The 22,961-nt window shown below is 41.8% G+C and overlaps 2 protein-coding genes across 2 annotated transcripts; both read left to right on the top strand.

Moving 5' to 3' along the window:
- Positions 1-476: 476 nt before the first annotated feature.
- KRT40 (keratin 40) lies at positions 477-5,540 on the top strand (the record flags this gene model as incomplete). Its single annotated transcript, XM_084862328.1, has 7 exons — positions 477-923; positions 1,618-1,700; positions 2,012-2,168; positions 2,992-3,153; positions 3,233-3,358; positions 4,489-4,709; positions 5,441-5,540. The coding sequence occupies 7 exons, from the start codon at positions 477-479 to the stop codon at positions 5,538-5,540; spliced, it is 1,296 nt and encodes a 431-aa protein (XP_084718454.1).
- Positions 5,541-8,528: 2,988 nt separating this feature from the next.
- On the top strand, positions 8,529-15,256 carry KRT39 (keratin 39; the record flags this gene model as incomplete). Its single annotated transcript, XM_084863754.1, has 7 exons — positions 8,529-8,969; positions 9,804-9,886; positions 10,692-10,848; positions 11,492-11,653; positions 11,766-11,891; positions 13,294-13,514; positions 14,842-15,256. 7 exons carry the CDS (start codon positions 8,529-8,531, stop codon positions 15,086-15,088), a joined length of 1,437 nt encoding a protein of 478 aa, XP_084719880.1. The 3' UTR covers positions 15,089-15,256.
- Positions 15,257-22,961: the final 7,705 nt, after the last annotated feature.

Raw genomic sequence — 22,961 nt, forward strand, 5'->3', positions numbered from 1 at the left:
TCTGGAGCTCCTAGACTGTGAGAGGGAACAGGCCAGACTGAGGGAAAACACCTCCCACAGAGACATGAACAATTTTCAATGCACAGCATCAAAATCTGTGGAAATGTAATTTTCCTTATTTGTGATCATTATTGTATTGGCCAAATTTTCTTTCTTTCCTTATTCTGCCAAAAGGACAATGGTTCCTCTGAAGATTTTCTAAAACAAGTATATTATCCTACTAGCACATGGAGATGGTGTCCTTATTTAGTAACCTGAAGTTATGCCTCTTTTATGAGGCATAAAATTCTTTCTCAGCAAACAAACAACACTAATGAATGTTCACATGGAAACTGGTACCAACAGTGATAAAGAAAACATCCGTGCATTCTGTAAATACCCATTTGGGGGCTATATAAAAGCCCCAGGAGGGAAGGAGTCTTTTGGAGTCAGGCAACTTGAGTTTTGCTGCTGATCTTTGTGCCTCACTTCATAAGATGACTTCTGACAGTTCCCCCACATCCTGCTCTTCTGAGTCCCCTGCCGGGGTTTCCGACGGTGCAACTGCTTCAACTGGTCCCACGGAAACCACTTGTCTCCCCAACACCTGTGCTACAGCCAGATGCCAGACTCCTAGCTTCCTGGCCACGACTTGCTTGCCAACCACTTGCTTCACACCATGCTACCTCGCTGGGAGTTGTAGCCTTCCATGCGTGGTGGGGAACTGTGCTTGGTGCAAGGAGGGGGTGTTCAACAGCAATGAGAAGGAGACCATGCAGTTCCTGAATGACAGACTCGCCAGCTACCTGGAGAGGGTGCATGCCCTGGAGGAGATGAATGCCGAGCTGGAACGCAGGATCCGGGAACAGTGTGGCGGGGACATCCCACTGGTGTGCCCCGATTATCAGTGTTACTTCGACACCATTGAAGATCTCCAACGAAAGGTCTGGTGTCTTCTTGTTCCTAATGCGCCACTTTGACAATCTGTGATGAGCTCTCTCTTCACACTGGAAGAGGCTCTAGAAGGAAACCAAGGAAAAGGGACTTCCGGGGGGCGATGTGACGCAGAGGAAAGGGGTCTGGATTGAAAGTCAGGAAACAGCTCACCCAGGGGCCGCCACTGATTACTGAGTGACCACAATACACTCACATACCTCTAGGCTTTGTCATCTATGGAATGAGGAAAAATTGTGCTGTATATAAAATTACTTCTGTAGGTAACACTGTATATCTGTATTATTTTTAACATAGATATTGAAACATCATTTTTTAAATCAAATTATTTCACCTAATGATAATTTTATTTTCTTGCTGGTGAATTTTTATTCTCGTGGATGGGCATATAGTCATAATATAGACAACTTATGGAGAAAAATGTAACTGAGTTCGACTGCCAAAGAATATTGCAAAATGTCTTGGGTCATTACAAAACTAAGCTTTTCTTCTCTGTTTCACTTGTAAATTGGTACTCCTTTTTTCTTCATGCAGTGACATGGTCAATGAAAAAAGCAGGCTAAAAGCTATGTTATACTTTCTTACAAAGATTTTTAAAAGGTAAATCATGGCATAGCTGTTAAATGTATAGATATTTATGTTTGTTTCAAAGAACCATTTATTACTTAATAACTTACTTCCCAGATCTTGTGTACAAAGGCAGAGAATTCTAGACTCACTATACAGCTTGACAACTGCAGACTGGCGGCCGATGACTTTAGGTCAAAGTAAGTTTAATTTAAATTTGAATATTTTTAATATTCTCTCTCTCTCTCTCTCTCTCTCTCTCTCTCTCTCTCTCTCTCTCTCTCTCTCTCTTTCACACACACTCACACACAAACACATCACACATGTCCTCTATATAATATTTTTTAAGCTAAGAATGTTCACAAAGCTAAAATTTATCATTATTTGGGATGTAAAAGTAATTACAGCTCGTGGCTTCCTTGAGTTCATATGTCATTTGTCAGTAGGCCCTAGTGCTTGGCACAGTATCTAGTAAAGTAATCACTGACTGTCCCTTTGTTTCTTGTGAAAGGTACGAGTCGGAGCTGTCTCTTCGCCAGCTGGTAGAGACTGACATTGGTGGCCTACGAAGGATCCTGGATGAGCTGACCCTGTGCAAAGCCGACCTGGAGGCCCAGGTGGAGGCCCTGAAGGAGGATCTTCTTTGCCTTAAGAAGCACCATGAAGAGGTGAGGCAAGTGGCAAAATCACTGAAAGAACGTAAGAATGACAAACTAAACTGACCAACTCCGTGTGTATCTATAAGCTGAAAGTGGATAAATGTGGATAAATATGGCTAAAGCTGGAACAAATTTACTCCAGGCACTGTTACTGTTTGGCCTGATCATTCCTGTGTCTCTCTGAATGTAGCTGTGAAATGACCCCTTGCCAGAGCTAGATGAAGGAACCAAACTCTTCACCTGCCATTGCTTTTGTGGAGAAGGTAACTCCACAATTGGCTTTCCTTAGAGGCTTTACCCCACGCCTAATTCTAATCCATAAGGTATGAAAACCAGGCTGATAAACACAGCGTGCAAAGGCCATTTCAAAAAGGGAGTACAAACTCACGCAACATTTGAACCAGTGTTTTAAAAATATTCTGCATCTATCAACTTTTCTAAATCTTAAAACATAAAGTATATGATTATGCTATGTTGATGACGCTAACAAGTGAAAAGCTAAATGGTGTAACAAAGTATATTTTCCCCCTTGAACATCTGTTGATGATAATAGCAGCTAGCATTTATTGAGATTTTACTATATACCGAGGACTTTTATAAGTGTTTCTACACATATTAACTCATATAGCTCACAATAACTCTCTGGAACAGGTAAAATTTTTATACCCATTTTGCAGATGAAGAAACTGCGTGATGAAGAGATTCAACAAAGGCCATCTGAATCTAAATCCCACTCTTACTCACTATTCTCCAAAACAAAGAAGGGAGGCCATGGATGTCAAAGTGATTTTTCCCACCACTCTGACATTCTTCACCTCATTTCCACTTTCAGGAGATCAACGTGCTCCGTGGCCAGCTTGGTGACCGACTCACCGTGGAGCTAAACAGTGCCCCCACCATCGACCTCAACAAGGTCTTGAATGAGATGCGCTGTCAGTATGAAACAGTGCTCGCCAACAACCGCAGGGACGTGGAAGAATGGTTCGCTGTTCAGGTCAGCACCTGGCGCGGTAAAATGGCAGGCTTCCAGACCTCTGCCTACTTCGTTCTCTCATGCTGTGCCTGTGTTGCAGACGGAGGAGCTGAATCAGCAGCAGCTGTCCAGCGCGGAGCAGCTGCAGGGCTGCCAGATAGAGATCCTGGAACTGAAACGGACAGCCAACGCTCTGGAAATCGACCTCCAAGCCCAGCAAAGCCTGGTGTGTAAGGGAAATGCTGCTAGCTCTGTTTTGTCACTGAAGAATCGGGCCCTAAGATTCTACCCCGTCTCCAATAACCCAGAGGAGAGACCACACAATTCATGTGGCAGGAAGTCTGAATCTCCAGTGTGCAAGGATTGTATTTTCTTGCCTTTCCCAAGTAGCAGCTAGAAGCAGAAGTGGAAGGTCAACAGCTTGTACTGTCCCAAGTAGGGTGCCCCGACCTTCTCTCTTGGGCTTGAGCGTGATCCTGCAGCATCCTCCAGAGACAGGGAGAGAGGGGAAAGGGCGGGAGCAGAACGAGAGAAAGGCACTCAGACGTTCCAGTGGGTTTTAACTCTCTTTTGATGAGGGCCAGTTTTCCAAGCTCACAATCGCATCTAAAACAAAGAATGGAATACATACTCTGCATTCAACTACTATCCTAAATCTTCTCAGGATCCACTGCTCAACCAGACCCTTCACTACACCCTGCTCCACCCAAGCAACAAGAATAGTTGCGTTCAAGATTACATTAACCAGTTCCAGTCGAACACCTCTGTGTGTGTGTCACATTAGGTCCTATAGAGAGTATCTTGGTGAAGCCTCACAATCAAAATGTATGGCGGTAAATCCCTTTCCTAATCCCATTATACAGATGAGGAAACTGAGACTCAGATAAGTAACAAAGGGTCATGCAATTTTCTTAGAAATGAGAGTGGAAGTTGAATCCCAGTTGCTCAATCCCAGAGCCTCTTCTCTTCACCACAGTCTTCCCCCTTCCCCCCCATAACCCTCCCCCCACCCCCTGCCACAAGCCCATACTCATTGTTTCCTCCCAATTGCTGTTGATCCTCCTTAAGCTACAGAAATAGATTGCAGGTTGTGATGGTCCTAGTGGTGGTAGCAATAACTAACACAACGCCCTGAAAATTCTTTCAGGTGCTTATCACATATTAACCCAGTTAGTCCTCACAACCATCCTATGATGGTACTTTGCACTGCCCACTTTTTATAGAATAAAACTGAGGCTCAGAGAAGCTAAGTGATTTTCTCCCAGTCACATAGCTAGAAAAGGGAGGTAGGGGCTTGAAAACAGGCAGTCTGGCCCCGGATAATATGCAGCCCTTTCTACATCTCTCTCTCTGCAGGCAGAATCTCTGGAATGCACGGTGGCAGAAACCGAGGCCCAGTACAGCACCCAGCTGGCCCAGATGCAGTGCCTGATTGACAACGTGGAGGAGCAGCTGGCCGAGATCCGCTGCGACCTGGAGCGGCAGAACCAGGAGTACCAGGTGCTGCTGGACACAAAGGCCCGGCTGGAGGGCGAGATCAGCACGTACCAGGGTCTCCTTGAGAACGAGGACAGCAGGCAAGTTCCACACAATCATTCTCAAAATCACCCCAAGTCACAGAGAGTCTTATGGAGGAGAATCCTGTTTCCCCAAGATCTGGCCAAGGTCAAAACTCCCTAATGTGTTAAAGCAGTGGTCGGCAAACTCATCAGTCAACAGAGCCAAATATCAACAGTACAATGATTGACATTTCTTTTGAGAGCCAAATTTTTTAGACTTAAACTTCTAACGCCACTTCTTCTAAATAGACTCACCCAAGCCGTGGTATTTTGTGGAAGAGCCACACTCCACTCAAGGGGCCAAAGAGTCACATGTGGCTCGTGAGCCGCAGTTTGCCAACCATGGTGTTAAAGGATCTTCTTACAAGAGTGATGAAAAGCAACCAGTGCTAATCACATGGCCATAAAAATGTTCAAAAATATCCTAAAGTCACAAAGCAGAATAAATATCATTATATAACTCTTCACGCTGGGGAGTGGGAGGGAATCTGCCTCCCATTAAAGGGAATCAGGAACATGCATAAGATGGCATTTGCAAAGTGAAGCAAATACTTATTCAACTGCTGCTGCTGCAGCGAAATGAAGTGGCAATCCTGGGTCTGGGAATGACAGCTTAAGTCAAACATTATTCTACAAAGAGTGTCGTTCAGAGCATAATCTGCAGGGCGAATTCTGGCATGATTTTTTTGTGAGCTGCCATTTTATCCAGCTTTCCCTGTGAGGCTTAGTTCCAAATGGATTTTCCACAGGCTCCCCTGTCACCCATGTTCCACGACAAGCGCGTCAAGCAGCACGGGAGAGCAGGGCCCAGTGTATGTGCTTTGCACGGTGGAAAACTGCTGTGCGTGACCGCTGAGCACCAGCCCGGCCGATGGAGGGACTGAAGCCAGCAGGGTCCTAAGAAGGAGATGGGGCTTCAAGCAGGAACATCCAAACTTGAAACTCGAATCAAGAAGGCTTTCATGTCCTAAAAGTGTCCTCTAAGCAGCCTCCGTACATTTCTGCTTTGTTGTTTCCTCTCCTGCCTGCTTATTTGTGATATCCTAGGAGTTTGTAAAGCTTTCTTGCTGATGTCCAAATAAAATGCATTTCATTCCTTTCAGCATGGTAAATATAGCTTTGTGGCTTATTACTGTTAGTATAATAACCATTTGATGCCAGGGTAATTGTCTAAACCCATGCCAATAGTCTAATATTCCATAAACCCAAGCTGAAAATATTTTTTTTAACTCCTCAAATACAAACAGATTAACTAATCCTTGCAAAATGTCAATATCATGGAAGACAGCTGTATGGAACTCTTGAAGAGGAAATTTGGAAATAAAATATAACATTTTATTTTTTATGATAAAAGTACTAGAGTCCTTTTTTTCAATTTGGCACATGAAGGGAGAGGGGGGACCAGTCATAATTCCATACCCTTAACATTGATTGTAAGAATCTTGGGAACTTCCAAGTTTTTTTTCTTATGTAGGTTTTTCCGTATACTGTAGTAGTATCAGTTATATACGCATCTACTTGTGTAACCTTTTTTTTTTTTCAATAAGTCATCTAAGTATTTTCAATCCTAATAAATGTATAAGATCATCTTGTGGACTATTATTTTAGTGACTTCATAAAATACCATAAGGTACGTTGGTCTGTTATTGGACATTAAGCAAATATGATAAACATATATATCATTTATATGTTTACACATATAAAAAGCAAAGGAAAGAGCATCCCCTGCTCTCCTCCTGTGAGGCAGAGAGACTCCCAGGAATGCCTGCTGCCCCCTCTGTTGACCTAAATCGGGTTCTACATTAATGATAATTCAACATAAGCACAAAGAAGAAGTAGAGGGACATTTCCTCTTTCCCCTCCTAAGTATGACTAAAAACTGGAAATTATATAGACAAATATAAGCAGACTCTGAAAGGTGGAAGAAGAGACCAAACCATCTAGGGTTCTTGATATCCAAGGAACAACATGGTGCTGAGTTTCCCGGTATTCTTTTTTTTTTTTTTTTGGGGGGGGGGGGGGGCTTTCTTTTTGTCTCCTATATCCAGTATTGGGAACTGGAGAAACCAAGAACTGAGAAACACCAGCAGTTGCAGACACAAAAAGAGAAAAAATGCTCCAACATTGCCTGCCCTTACCCCTCCCCAAGCGATACAGAATTATCTCCAGACTATTGATAGTTTATCTTTTCCAAATTGATTTTAAATTTCACATTTTATCATATACTAAATCCCAGTCTACTTGGGATTTCTAAACTGCTTATTCTATACCAACAGCCTGTCTATTTATGCATCCATCTTATTTTAATTACTGAGGCTTTAAAATATATTTTAATATCCAAAAAGACTAGTTTCTCTGGGCTTTTCTTTTTTTAGAATTTTCCTACCTCTTCAAATTTGTTTACTTTTTTTCATAAAACTTCAGAATTATCTTGTCTAAGTTGAAAAAGTCACAGTTTGAGAGGACTGCAATAAATTCATTGGGCTCTCAGTTTAATTAATGTAAAAATACTTGGTGTTTTTATAATGATGAATATAGCATTTCAGGTCAAAAATATGATGTGTCTTTATGTTTTTTCTTTATATCATTTGATATGCAGAACAATGGGTCCCCAAAGATGTTTATGCCCTAATCCCAGAACATTTAAACATGTTAGGCTATGTAGCTATGGGAAAGTAAGGTTGCTAATCAGCTGACCTTGAAATAGGAAGATTATCCTAGATTATATGAGTAGGCCCAATATAATCAGAAGGGCCCTTAAATGCGGAAGACAGAAGCTGAAGGGTCATGTGAGAAAGACTGGACTGGCCATTGCAGGCTTTGAAGATGGGAGGGGGCCCTAAGCCAAGGAATGTGGGCGGCCTCTAGAAACTGGAAAAGGCAAAGAAACTATCCTTTCCTAGTGCCTCTATAAAGGCCTGGGAGCTAATAAATTTCTCAATAAAATGCTGAGTAAGTATTCCTGAGAAAGAACACACATATCTTTCAACAGATCGTATTTAAACATCAAATATAAACCAAGATGCTCACAAAGTTTACCTAATGTAATACCACAAGCAAACACTGAGCACGAAAAATGTTATCAAATGTGGGCTTTGGAAAAACCAAAAGGTAACCAGCCTCTTTGTCAAGAAATTTCTCGTTAGCAATCAAAACCTATCTGGAAAGCTAAGACAGAATTCTGACAACTGCCTTTAAAAAGAGCCTTAGTTAGGAGTGACGTTTTAATCCATACTCACAATAAAAATGGGAAAACATTGAGTAGAACAAAGATGAAAAAGAAGACCGGAAAATCGATTGGGCAGAACAAAATAAAATACTGATTTCTAAGTTCACACCAAGAATTATTAGATAGTAATAGTTTCCCTTTTCTAGAGAAGAAAGGAAAAATAAATGCTCATTCCTGGTCCAGGTGGAGAGGTCAACAAGGACTTAATGAATGCAATATGCTCATTCCTATTTAATAATGGATGCTGTTAGACCTGTGACGACAGCTCCTTTTGAAGAAACAGTGTGAAGCTCTGAATCCAATGACAGGTAGTAGTTGTGATGGGTAATAACTTAGTAACAGCCTCAATGCACGTTTTTATGAGACCAGGTAACTCTTCTCAGGCGAGTAAAAAGCAGGCTAATGAGATGTTCCTGTGGGATTCGACATACGCACCAGACAGGAAGACATCCTGTCTGCTGTGACACTGCCTCGAGGAAAGGCTATATAAGCACTTCAAAGAAGCAAAAGCCACAAAAGGCTCGGAATTTAGACTCAGTCACAGTAGCTTAAGCTTTTGATGCAGGGGAAACACAGACTTTGTACTAAACCAAAGCTGGGCACACACTATGGATACTAAGGACTGCTCAACAGCTATTTCTTCTTCAACGCCATGCCAAGGCCGCTCTAGGATTACAAATTCTAGGATCATCTCTTCCAACACCAGCTGCCAACTACTTGAAACCAACAAATGCCAACCAACTGGCCGTGTTCTGAGAACTTGGCAGTCCCAGGGCTGCCAAGCCACTCCTTGCTTCTGCCCTATGCCCATCTGCTTAGTTCACAACGTCGATTGTGGCTGGTGTGGTGAAGGCATCCACAGCAATGAGAAAGAGACCATGCAATTCCTGAATGACCGCCTTGCTAACTACCTGGAAAAGGTGCGGATGCTGGAACGAGAGAACGCAGAACTGGAGTGTAAAATCCAGGAAGAGTGTAACAAAGAGTTCCCTGTCATATGTCCTGATTACCTGTCCTACTTTGCTACCATCAAGGAATTCCAGCAGAAGGTAAGATTCTTGGCAACCTATATATTCAAGTTTTGAATTTACATTCTCCAATTTCTTTATTTCCTTTTATGCTGAAAAATATTTTTATAGAATAAGAACATGTCTTGAAGGAAATTGTCATCTTGATGCCATATTCATAGTTATAGTTATAGATTTTCATTTTCTAGAGATAAACTCTGCTATTATTTTAACCAGAAAATTCAGGACCAAAATGTGGGAACAATACATTGCTGCTATTTCTTTAAGAAAATAGGGATCTGAGAAAATCAATTTTGTTTTAATAAATTCCTACCTAGTTTAATTTTTGTTCATGTTTTCCACCATCACCACTTTTTCTATTTTATGCTCATTTTTTCATCTCCCAATTGTTTAAGTAGTTTTTTCCCCACACCAAACCTAACTTTCCTATTCAGAGTGAAATGCTGCTAATATATGTGCTGGATTTATACTGCTTCATTGGTTTTACTAATATTTACTGAGCATCACATCAAGGTACCAGACATGATTCTAGCTTAGGGTACATACTGGTGAACTAAAATGTCCCTGCCCTCATGGATTTTACATTCTGGGGGATCATATATTTTACACAAATTCAAGGTAGATTTTATATTTTAATAATAAAACATTGACACAAGTTTTTATTAAAGTAATTTTGCTTAATTTTTAGGAAAATAACAAAAACCTTGATTTTCCCAAGTTTTTCAGGCTTTCTAAGCATAGCTAGGAAAAGCCTAACTAGCCTTCCCGTTAACTGAAATACACAGCAGCCCCTTGGTTTTTAAGGAAGGGATCTTGGTGTTTGTCTCATTTGTGTGTACAACTTCTTAATTCTAGATCTTGTGTACCAAGGCTGAGAATTCCAGGCTGGTCTCACAAATTGACAACACCAAACTGGCTGCTGATGACTTGAAAGCCAAGTAAGCCCACCCAGCACTGTCGTTCCTGACAGAATTCACACTGCATCTGGTGCTGATACCCTCAATAAGATTATACATGAGTCTACCAACCCTTCCGCACCCACCATGAAGGCACTAGCTCAGAAGAGACCTTCACATTCAATAAAGCGTTACAATTAATAACCACTCGCATGTATACAGAGCTTGTATTTTCTAACATATAAACCCGTCTGATTACCTTCCCAGTAGTTCAGTAAAATAAGTAGGGCAAATATATTGTTACACTACTTAAAATGAGAAAACTGTGATTTAATGGGGTTCAGTTACTTATGCAAAGGCATACAACTACCCGTGTTTCCCCAAAAATAAGACATCCTCCGAAAATAAGACCTAGCGCATGGAAAGATAAGACATCCCCTGAAAATAAGATCTAGCGCAACTTTGGGAGAAAAAAATTAATATAAGACACTGTCTTATTTTTGGGGAAACAGGGTAGTAGTACAAGAAAGAGCCAAATCTTGGGTGCAAATTCTCTTAAATCCTAATCCAATACTCTGCACTTAAATGCATCACTTCTAGGGGCAGGGAGAGGAGGATAAATGCCCTCATCTCAAAGAAAAGCAATGTAGCATCACTCTGGCAAAATAATCTAGGAATAATAATTAAGTGGTGATGTTTATCTAAGGATTCCACCTGTAAAGAGAAGAAAACCCACATGAGAAAGGCAGGCAATGAGAGACCCACAAGGCAGTTAGTTCTGCTTGGCTTGATTAACACCACCTACATTTTAATGTCTTTTACTTCTAAAAATGTCTCATTGTCAAAGGTATGAAGCTGAGGTGTCCCTGCGCCAGCTAGTGGAGGCAGATGCCAACAGCCTCCGGCGGATCCTGAATGCACTGACCCTGGACAAAGCTGACCTGGAGGCACGAGTCCAATCTCTGAAGGAGGAGCTCCTTTGCCTCAAAAGCAACCATGAAGAGGTTAGAGAAAGCCCCAGCTAAGCCTCTTAAAATAGCATCGGTCCCTTTGAGTTGAGCTTGATAAAGGGTGTCCTCTCTAGATAGTCTTCTGTTTTTTAGCCCTGATCATAACTATTAATGTTACCACTGGTTCCATGTAGTTCACATCAGTTGCATATAATACAGTATCTGAAACCGCCATTATCCTCTCCAGCTTTTCTAAAAGAAGGAAGTAGCCCAATTTTATTGTCCTTACAGGTTTCCCCTACTTTAGTAGACATCCCTATACAGATTCCGGGCACTACTGGTGTAGGTCAATATTGGCATAAGCCCACATTGGCACCATAGGGACCACAGCCTCGCATTAAAGCCCACCTCTGTGCGGCTTCACCCCCTTCTCCGTCCCTGAAAATGATCTAAATCCTTTAAACCCTGATCTTGCCGTCAATTCCTTTTAATGTTGCACTTACTTAAACACACAGTCACATCTGAAATAGCCTTAAGTCATCTTATAGCATCTCAAAAGCACCTCTGAATCATGTATTCCTTTATTGTGGGCTATGGTCCAGACGTGACTAAGCTACATTACTGCTATTAGACTGAAACAAGAAAGCAAGGAGGTCATCTGTTCACCAATGACTTCACACTCTCTTTCTTTCCATAGGAAACCAATTCCTTACAGAGCCAGCTTGGGGACAGACTCAACATTGAAGTGACTGCTGCCCCCTCTGTTGACCTGAATCGGGTTCTACAAGAAATGAGATGTGAATATGAGTCTATCATGGAGACAAACCGCAGAGATGTGGAACAGTGGTTCAACACGCAGGTGGGGAGGGCAGGAAAGTCAGAACCTGTGAGCAGACATTGCCCTTCCAGGGGCCCTTTAATTAAACTTATGTTTTCCACCATCATATCCATGGTCCTTGACTGTGTTTCAGATGGAGGAGCTGAACCAGCAGGTGGGGACCAGCTCTCAACAGCAGCAGTGCTGCCAGAAGGAGATCATCGAACTGAGAAGAACCATGAATGCTCTGGAGGTGGAGCGACAGGCCCAGCACCGAATGGTACCCAACCAACTGACCAAGCCTAGCACCCTATATGGCAATAGCTCCTGACACGTGTGCTGCAATGTTTCCCAAACTGCGTCCCTCGGAACAATAGTCCCTCTGTCTGTTAAAGGGTCTATGGCCAAAGAAGGACTCTGTGGTCAAGTAAGCCTGGTAAACGCTGGATTAAACAAGGTTAAGCAGGAGGCCTTCCTGCAGGCCTTTGAGAAGCTGATATGTACCATGAATCTCCAAGAAGGGAATACATGGTACTCAGCATTCCAAAGCATACTTGACTGTGGACTCCTTTTTCAAAGACTATCTCATGGCAATAGTGCTCCATGAATGCACTTTGGGAAACACTAAAAGGGAATTTTATTTTATGCAAAGCATTTTTATAAAGTATCGAAATTTATAAAATAATCTTCTGAGGGAGGTGGCATAATTATTAAGCCAATTTGACAGGTGAGAGCTAAGGTGATTTTCCCAAGCCAAATCCAATATAAGTTTCATCTCACCAATTTTATAGGTGGAGGAGGCACTACCATCCTAAGGCATTAAGTCACAAAAGAATTATGAGTCTGAGCCAGAACTCAGGTTCCCAAGTTAGAACTGATTCCACCACCTACTAACTCTCTGAAGTAGGAAATATCGAAAAGCTCAGAGAGGAAGAGTATTAGGAAGACCTTCCCCAAAGCTGCTTTTGTCACCAGCTGGTCATGTGTCTGGGGCAGCTCATTTAACCTCTTGAACCTCAGTTTTCTCATCTATAAACATGGGGATAATCATGCAAGTAATAGGTTATTAAAATATAAAATGCCATTATCCATAAAACTTACAGAATGATAGAGCAGGAAAGAACTTTAAACATCAAAGTTTCAACTCTCATATTTTACATATAAAAAAATTGATTCAATGATCAAGTTACAAACTATCAAAATGTATAAAATAGTTTTCTGAGGGAGGTGGCTTAATGCTGCTCACTTCCTTTTTAAGGTACAAACACACTTGAGGTACCACAGTAATGGATTTTTAATTCCTAGGTGTGAAATAAGTTGGAGTACTTTTTTCTCAAGTGTGGTTGGAGATTATCAAGTGATTAAGAAAGAGAAAGATAAGTAGCACTTAAAAGGAGGCAAAAAAAGAAAGAGAGAGTAGCAAGCTTTAGCATAGTTGATAATTTTGGTTTTGGACTTAGTTGGTTAGGACAGTGGCCGGCAAACTCATTAGTCAACAGAGCGGCAAACCGTGGCTTGAGAGAGCCGCCGTTTGCCGACCACTGGGTTAGGAGATGGTAAGAGGACTTGAAGATTCATTAGTACCTGTCACAAAGAAATCACTGTTCAGAATGGTACAGATCTCAAAGACCTGGGCTTAAAGGAGTCATCATGATAAATGTTGCTTTCCTCCTGTGAGGCAGAGAGACTCCCAGGAGTGCCTGCTGGCGGAGACGGAGGCCCGCTACACAGCCCTGCTGGCCCAGATGCAGTGTCTGATCGATAACCTGGAGGCTCAGCTGGCGGAGATCCGATGTGCCCTGGAGAGGCAGAACCAAGAATACGAGGTTCTGTTGGACATCAAGTCCCAGCTGGAGTGTGAGATCGCCACCTACCGCAGCCTGCTGGAGAGCTCAGACAGCAAGTGCGTAACGTACCAACATCTTTATGAAAAAGACACTTGCAACATGTGTGTATGTATGTACTACCACTGGCAACAGGGCGACAGGGCTTTTATCTGACCAGTGATGGGAGCTTTGGATCAAAGGGTCCATACACTCTCTTCAGCTGTGCTGTCTGGACATCCACACAGTAACCTACTCAAGCTGAGCTCAATTTTTTTTGAGAAGTTGGTGCTCCTGGTTACTTCCTTACAGGTTTTAACTTATTACACTTTTAAAAATTACTAGGGGGAAAGTGGTTTCTTTAAAGATGAAGATTCCTGACTTACAGATTTTCCCCAGTGAGATGAACGTCTGAATGTCATGAGGTTGAACGGTACAACCCTGCTCCCTTTGGAGGAAGCTGCTCAGGCTGAAACCCTTATCCCTGTCCAGCCACTCTTCCTTGGTGCCAACAGTATCATGTACATATGCACTTTTCAGCATATTTTTATAGAAGTTGTAATGTTTTTAGATGATAAGAAGCTTACCAGCCTATAAGAAACTGACCAAGAGCATGAGCTCTTTGAAGCAACCCAGTACAAAGGCAAACTTAGTTAGGATTGTTAAAAAGACCTCCCTCCCCCAAATAATCAATGAACTCTGTCTATAGCATTCTTTTAACTGGCACACTCACATTGCTAACCAATGCTAACCAATTCTACCACCTTGGGGAGCCATAATATAACAAAGAAAGATGTTCTGACTGCTTCTAACTCCAATTCTCTTAAAAATATTCACTTATAAATACACCCAGAAGGCGCTTTGGAGCTTCCCAATGAAGCACTGAGAGTTCTTCCATAGATGGGGTTCAGGCCACCCACCAGTAATGCATACCTTGATTAACTCCCTGATTTAAAAAAAAAAAAAAAAGTATCTGGTTAATTTCCTTTCCTCAGATAATAAGCTCCTTGTCTATTATCACTGTTGATTCTGTAAGTTTAGTTCCCATATATCCATTCTGCAGATGAAAAACTTAATCAGGAGGGTTGAGGACACCAGCTGATAACAGCAGAACTGGGCTCTCTGCCGTCTGTGACACCGGGTGTAGTGGTCTTCCATGGTGCTGTGGCATTGCCTGTACCGGAAGCTAACATAATCCAATACTTCTGAACCTAGGATGCTGCTTTTCCATGCCTCTGGTCTGATTCTTTTCCTTCCACCAATGATAGTACAAAGTGAGACAACAGGATAAGTATTTTGAAAGTATTTGTCTTTAGTGACGGGTGTTGAAAACTTAACCACCGCCATTTTTCTCCAGAGCCAATGTTGCCTTACCGCAATCACAGGTACAATTCTGTTTTTTTCTAGGCTTCCCTGCAACCCGTGTGCCACTAAGTGTGAGCCTTCAGTTTGCACAGCCATGGAATGCACTGTCCCAGTTTACACATCATCTTCAGCTCTCCAGGGGATACCCCAGCCCAACTGCGCCTACAGAGACCTGCCTCGACTACTCGCTAAAATCCTGACCATCACCAAGGAGATTAAGGATGGGAAAGTCATTTCTTCTCATGAACATGTGCAGCCTTGCTTCATCATCAGAGCAGCCAAAGTCTAACATCCCACGGTGATGAAAGTGACCCTCATTCATGAAAGAGAGGCCAATACTTGTTCCTGCCAGAAAGGTTTAAGCATTCCCCAGTCCCTTCAGGTACTTAGCTTCTTTCTACTACAGTGGGTGCCCATTGACATTCTGCTTCTGTCCAAGACTCTGCGGTCAACATGATAAAAAAAAAAAAAAAAAAAAAAACCTGACATTCTCTGGAATTCCATTTCATATTTATCCAAGGAACAAGCACTGATTTTTAAGTGCCCAGGAAGGTGACCTACATTACTGCCCGCAAGTGATGGGCAGGTTTCTCTTTTGTTTATTCAGGTCTTATTTACTTGCGTTCCTCCTTAGAGCCAGTCAGACAAGTTCTGGGATTGTTTTTGGCTGTGGCACATGAAGGTGAAAAGCTACAATCTTCCCTTCTTAACTCCCTCTTTGGATGTAGAAAGAAGCTTCTATGGGAACAGCATGAATAGAGAAAAACATCCTTAATATTTAGTTTCCTTGAATAGATTGTCATGAATCTAAGTCCTATTGAACTCTGTTGTCTTAATTACTATTTACCCATGCGTACATATTTTATCTTCCCCAAGATATTTTTAAAGATGTCCATGTTCTCCAAAACTTTGGGAAAACATTAGGTTCTCCAAATATTTTCACTGAAAATTGGGAACAATTATGGGGAGTGGATCTAGAGCATTTTGAAGAAATAGCATGGATCCTCTCATTAAATGTTTGCTATTTCTCTTTCTATTCTTTAGGGAATGGGATTTGGTTCTGATTGCTTTACAAGGGACATGTAGCTGGAACGCTCAAGACATAACCCTGCTCCTCTGTGTCCTTGTGATGGGTCACTATGGAAAAATAACTTAGGTGCCTGCTTCAGTCTATCCACCAGAGAGAATGGACTTAATATTCACAAACTGTACAAGAAAGTAATCAGGAATAATTTCTATTTGCAAGCACAAGGCAGTCCCAGAGTGAGAAGGTTCACTTAAGTCCCAGCCATTATCAAAGCTTCTCACAGTGGGTCTCAGAGCGTGTAGGTCATTCCCTATGAAGGCTACTTGACATTTCCAGAGGTTTTAGTAAATAATTCTGAATCAAACACAGAAAGGGGAGTCAGAAAGTCTGAAGTCCTAAACTTGCCATTTCCTAGGGCAAACATTTAGCCTTCGTCCAATTTAATTTCCTTCTTTGTTAAATGAGGATCATGCCTACTTCACACGGATATTATGAAGATCAAATGCAACTGTTTATGCAATTGTTTTTAGCCATGGCTCTAGACCTGTGTCATTATCATCTCAAGTTAAAATTCTTTCTCCATGAATTTATCTACCCAGTCATAATTTTGAAGTTTTAACAGTGTTTGGCTTTGGAGGACAAAGAATAGAACAAGCTCCCCTGTGACCAAGCCCGCAATTGTAGTCAATAAAGCATTCTTGAAGTCTTAGGATATGTATCAGGTATCAGTTGATGACTGATGCCCACATCAAAGACAAAAGCATTAACTCACAGCTCAGCAATCTACTCCCTCCACACAAGTAGCAACTTACACTAAGCAAGTGGAATGCAGAACTTCCAGGGCGATCTCTTTTCTATCAATAACTTCTCTCTCACCTGTTAGCCCTGGTAGCACTTACCTGCATACTATCTCAAATGGAGGGTGGAAATGTGGACAGAGCAGGCAACTGGAGGGCAGAGTCACAACCGAGCCGTTGTGGGTGACCTTGCATAAAAGGGACATACCAATGTGGGCCCTGCCTCCCATGCAGCTGGAAGGGTTAAATGGGATCGTGATGGTGAAAGGGTTTTGTACACTGTAAAGTGCTCTGCAGAATGGAGTTTATTCTCTAATTTGAAAGCCGGGCATATGGCATTTCCTTCCATGCCATCTTCCTTTGCGTTGGTTCAGTGATGGCACCTGGTCAACCCCCTACATAACATCAACAGACTGGGAAACCAACTGGTAAGAGGCCAAGGCTGCTCAGTCTGCTCCGAGTTTTAATTCCAACAGGATTCAGGGTTTCAGAACCTCGCTGGACTCAGATTAACCTCAGTCTGGTGCATCAACGCCACTGACAATCTATCCCAGAAATAGGACATCTTCCTCCCACTTGGCAAAGCATCCGGCATGCCTTCCATGATAAAAATAAACTACAGACTGCATCGTAATGAGGGGGTTCTGACCACTCAGGTGTACAGATTCTTTAAGTGTCTTCTCTATGTAAGGAATGGAAAGCCATCTGCTAGACGTGGTAAATGAGTGTTCAAACAATGAGGGGCCCAGATTTTTACCAGGAAGCTAAACCAGTATCCTATGCAGCCACAGGAGGGAGTTAAAGGTGGGTTTTTTTTATATATGTACACAGTTCAGAAAAGGTCAGCAGCTAGAAAAGGAGCTGATGGAGAGGGGAAGGAGGAGTCAATACAAATATAATTTTAGCCCAAAAGCCAAGCATGATTCAGAAAACAGCATGGTCCCTGGAGCCCGAGTTTAAGTCCCACCACTGCTTCTTCACTGTGAGTTCTCAAGTGGGTTACTGAACCTTTCTGAACATGGCTTTCCCCATCGGCAAAATAACCACCATCAGATCATTGTGAGAATTAAATAAATAAAGTATGTAAAGTACTTAGAGAAGTATCTGGCACACAACACATATTCAATATATATATTAATTATTCTTATAAATATTGCCATTATTAATATAAATGTAACACCAAAGTGAGCCTCCTTGGGAGACAAGTGCTATAGAGTATAATAATGCCATTATTACTACTAATAATAATAATAACAACAATAATAATAATAATGGCTGCGGTGTGCTGAGCATCTCCCATGTATCAGGCCCTGGGCGGCAGAGCCTTTCACCTCACAGCCTCTCATCCTCAGCACAGCCCCTCCCACAAGGCAGCTCTTTTTACTCCTCTCTCCATACAAGGAAAGTAAACCTCAGACAGAATAAATGGCTTTCCCAGAGCCAGACAGTGACAGAGCCAGGACTTGAACCCAGATCTCTCTGACCCCAAACTTATGCTCTTAAACACCAGGCCAAATTACAGACACCTGAAACCAAGGCATCCGCGAGTCCCAGTCCTGGAAGGCAGGTGTGATGCCAGGTTCCCTCCTCCAAGCCCGGAAGTCCTAATGAGACACTCACTGAGCACTGACTCCGTGGAGCCAGGAGGCCTCTTGTTTGCTTGTCTCGGACGGAGAGGGATATCAGCACCCACTGGTGTTTATAAACAAGGGAACTTATTTTCTCTACGCTTTGTCTTTTTTCATGTTGACTCCACCTTCATATGAGAGCTGGTTTAAACCGCTTCGTACACAGGGGTAACCTTACTTCGACTTCTCTCTTCCTCTTCGTCTCTCTCCCATTCACTGCACCCCCACCCTTATACATGGCCCACGACCTCTCCATCCTCATCCTCCAGGATCGCTCCATCATTTTCCGCTTAGAAGAGGCTGCCCGAAGATTTTCCTAGAGTTCGGTCAGTTTAACCCCTCACATTACTTCTCACCAGACTTTCTCTACTCAGCCCAGAAACCACCTACACCCAAATCTCCTGGGGAGCTTGTGAAATCCAGATTCTGGAGCCCTACCCCAGACAGCCCGCACCACCATCGCCAGGTGTGGGGCCCGGGAATCCAAGTTTTAACAAAATCCTCAGCTGAAGCATGTGTGCTGAAGTAAAAGCCACTGCTTTCTGATTGGTTTAAAGACCTGGATGACTCGGTGCCTTTTTAAGGTTCTTTTAGGTTCTGACATTAGCCTGAGAAATGACCACACTTGCAGATGGTTCTTCCCCTACATGACTAGTCATCTGTTTATAAAGTGGGGTGGTAAATCGATAAGTTAATAATTATTACAAACTCATTTAATCCTCACAGCACCAACATGAAGTAGCTACTATTAATATTCACATTTATAAGATAAGAAAACTAACAGAGAAGTTAAATGATTTGCCCAATGCCACACAAAAATTAGACTGAATGTTAAGTACTTTGATTTCCTTAGCAAGGTCAAAAAAATGTGCCTGGTACATTATATAATCAGTCTCCAAGAACAGAAACAGTATTGTTATCCACAGTCACAATGCTGGACAGCAGATCTCTAAAACGTATTCATTTTGCATAACTGAGACTTCAAACCCCGTGATTAGCAACACTTCCTTTCCCCTCCCTCATGCCCCCATTAACCCCTACTCTATTCCTTATTTCTATGTGTTTGTATGTTTTCAGATATATCGTGTAAGTGAGATCATGCATTATTGTCTTCCTATAATTGGCTTATTTCACTTAGCATAATATCCTCAAGGGTAACCCTTACCTACTTGAAATCCATGGCTATTAGAGAAGCAACTTAACTCTACTGACCCAGAAGACCTAGAGAGAGAGGCCACACTTTGGGCTGAATTTCTCCAAATCCCTATAGTTGGTTGTAGAGAACTGCCTGTCCCCAACTTGTATGCAAGAGTAGGAAGGTCTTCTTTCTGCACCCCAACGGGGAATAAGTGTTTGTCAGCTCATGTTCCACTGACCCATCAGATGAAAAATAACTGTGTCGCCCCCTCACTGCCACTCTCATAGAATCCGCCCCCCTTCCCACCTGTACCCCCAGCAAAACTTTTGTTGGTGCAGAGCAAAGTCTCAAAGTGGAAAGCAAATTAAAAATTATAACCCATTTCAGAGGACTCTATAATTTGAGGGAGAAAAGAAGATGAAAATTCAGAACAAGTGGCCTCTACTAAGGCGTTAGGAAGAGCCAGAAAAGAACTTTAACCATCTCCGGTCAAGAAGCAAAATCACATGCTGATTAAGAACAGATATTTGAAGCTAGACCAGCTGGGTCTGATTCCTGGCCCTGCCACCTCTTGGTGGGAGATCTTGGGCAAGTTGCTTAACCTCTCTATCTCCACTTCCTCATCTTTAAAATGAGGCTATTAATAGCATATACTTCATAAGGTTGAGATGATGACATTAATGAATGCATGCAAAGCTCTTAGAGCATGCCTGGCACCCAATAACAATGCAAGTATGATTTCATTGTGCTGCTCTGAGAGGCTTACATTCCATTGGCAAAACAATCACACTCAAGCTAATGAAGTATTTCACTTGAGGTGACAATGGCCAAGGTCACACTAAGCCATTCTGATAAGAATAGGACATTTCTGCCGAAACAGGTTTGGCTCAGTGGATAAAGCGTCGGCCTGTGGACTGAAGTGTCCCGGGTTCGATTCCTGTCAGGGGCATGGATGTTGGTTGTGGGCACATCCCCAGTGGAGGGGGTGCAGGAGGCAGCTGATCAATGATTCTCTCACATCAATGTTTCCAACTCTCAATCCCTCTCTCTTCCTCTCTGTGAAAAATCAATAAAATATATATATTTTTTTTTAAAGAATAGAACATTTCTTTTTTTTTACTTTATTACTTATTTTTTAATTAAAAAATTGTATATACTTGAGGTATTTTTTGATAAACATATACACAGTGAAATAATTACTACATATAGGTCCAACTCTTCTCGCATCCAAGCCAACTCTTACATTTTCCAGAATGTTATGGAATTCAGTTGGAAAAAACTTCCCCATAATATATCAACCTTCACCCTCTTTGGCCACTAGTATTATATAAATTAATTACCAAATAAATAAAAAAATCTGCCTACAATTTGATTATGCAGGGTTGATAAAATATGGTCAGTATAACCATCTTTGCTGTTATGCTGATAATTAAAAATTCATATTAAAATACATATAAATTATTTTTAAATGGCATGGAAATTTTTTTATTAACTGTAATTTAATCTATGCGGGAGGGGATCAATCACTAGAGTTCCTATTTTTATGTCACACACAGACACTTGTTATATTAATTTTCTATTTCCACTCTAATAAATTACTATAAATTTGGTGGATCAAAACAAAACAAATTTATTCTCTTACAGTTCTCTATTTCAGAAGCCTGACATGCGTCTCACTGGGCTAAAATCAAGGTGTCAGCAGGGCTGAGTCCCTTCCTGGAGGTCCTAGGGGAGAATCTGTCTCCTTGCCTTTCCCAGTTTTGGGGGCTGCTCACACCCTTTGGCTTGTGTCCCCCTTCCATCTTCAAAATCAACAATCTCATCATGTTGAATTCTGCCTTCATCTTCTCCCTCCCTGACTGACTCTTCTACCTCTTTCTTCTACTTTTAAAGACACTTGTGATTATATTGGGCCCACATGAGTAATTCAAGCTACTAGCCTACTCTGAGAGCAGCTTATTAGCAACCTTGATTCTATCTGCAACTTTTATTCTTCTTTGCAATGTACAGAGTCACAGATTCTAGGTATTAGGAAATGGACATCTTTAAGGGGACATTATTCTGCCTACCATACTCACCTACAATTGAACCAAAGAAAAATTGAGAGAGAAAGAAAAAGAGAGAGGTCATGAATTATCTCCATAAAACACCAAAACCAAAACTGGAGATTGATGCATACATAATGAAGTCATGAGTATTTAAATCCACAAACCAATCAGGTTTCCCTGCTGTACTTCAAGCCTCGGGGAACTCAACTGATGTAAAGATAATTTATATTAAGGCTTACACCTTAACTAATAGTTGGAAGATGTAAACATACTCCACCACCTACTGGGGGCCATCTTTTTACAGCAACAATAATAACAATTAACATTTACTGAGGATTTCCAAAGGCCCAAAGTGTTCAGTGCGCTGTGTGTGCATTTTCTGCACAATTACTCATTTTACCAGTGCAGAACCTGAGGCATGAGCCGCTCACACATACAGCGGAGCCAAATGGACAGTTAGTGTCAGAGCCACGATGCTAAGCCAGGACTGTGCGACTTGAGACCCTGTGCTTTTAACCATCATGCAAAACTGCCTCTTCCTTTTTTAACCAATATACACTTTGCAAGAATGTATTCCCTAATTGAGAGAAAGTAATTAATGGGAAAAATAAGTCAGAAGAATATCACACAAATACAGAAAGGAGCAACCTAGAAATAAGTCTGCAAGGATCCTGTAAATACACATTAAGTCACCTTAAACCCCGTGGATAAAATGTGAAGCCAATGTTACTCAGGGCTGGGTTCCATGGCACCTCTGCCATTGACTCACTGGACAACCTTAGGCAAGTCCTTCTCCTTTCACTGCTTTAACTCTTTCATCTATAAAACAGTGTCCATCATAGTAGTTACTTGTTCATAAAGCAAGTTAAGAGCCGTGAACAAGAGATTACGCTAGCAAAATATATGATTACTCCTGTCTACATGCATATTCATCAGGATATGCATCAAACACGTGCAGTTTCAGACAGCATAATAAGCACTGTGTTTATGATAGAATCCTGTAGAATAGACAAATGTGACATATATATAACATGGATGCCATAAAAGTAGTTTTTTTTCAATGTCTTCTTTTTCTTGGCAGAAGAGTAATGATGTGCTTTTCCTCTACTATCCCTGCATATTTTACTAAATTATTCTTCTACAAAAATAATTTATAAAAACATCACTGTCTGTCACCTGGACAGGTGCAATAACCTCCCAGCTGCTCCCCACGTTTACTCTTTCTCTCACAAGCCAGCCAGGGTCATCTTTCTAAAACATGATCAAGGCACAGCAATCCACTGCTTAAAATCTTTCTGTGGTCTCCCACGGCTCTTACGTAGAAGACCAAACTACTTAGAAGAGTTTAGAAAGCCTGGGACATCCAGAACCTAAATGCATTACCTGATTCATCTCATTCTACTTTCCCCCTTGCTCTCTAGGCCTCAGCCACTTAGATTAGGTATGCAAAAAGTATTTGAACAAATAGATGAATGGATGGATGGATGGATGGATGGATGGATGGATGGGTGGATGGATGGGTGG

The sequence above is a fragment of the Pipistrellus hanaki genome, assembly GCF_964339955.1.
Source record: "Pipistrellus hanaki genome assembly, chromosome: 16".
In the NCBI taxonomy this organism is placed as follows: domain Eukaryota; kingdom Metazoa; phylum Chordata; class Mammalia; order Chiroptera; family Vespertilionidae; genus Pipistrellus; species Pipistrellus hanaki.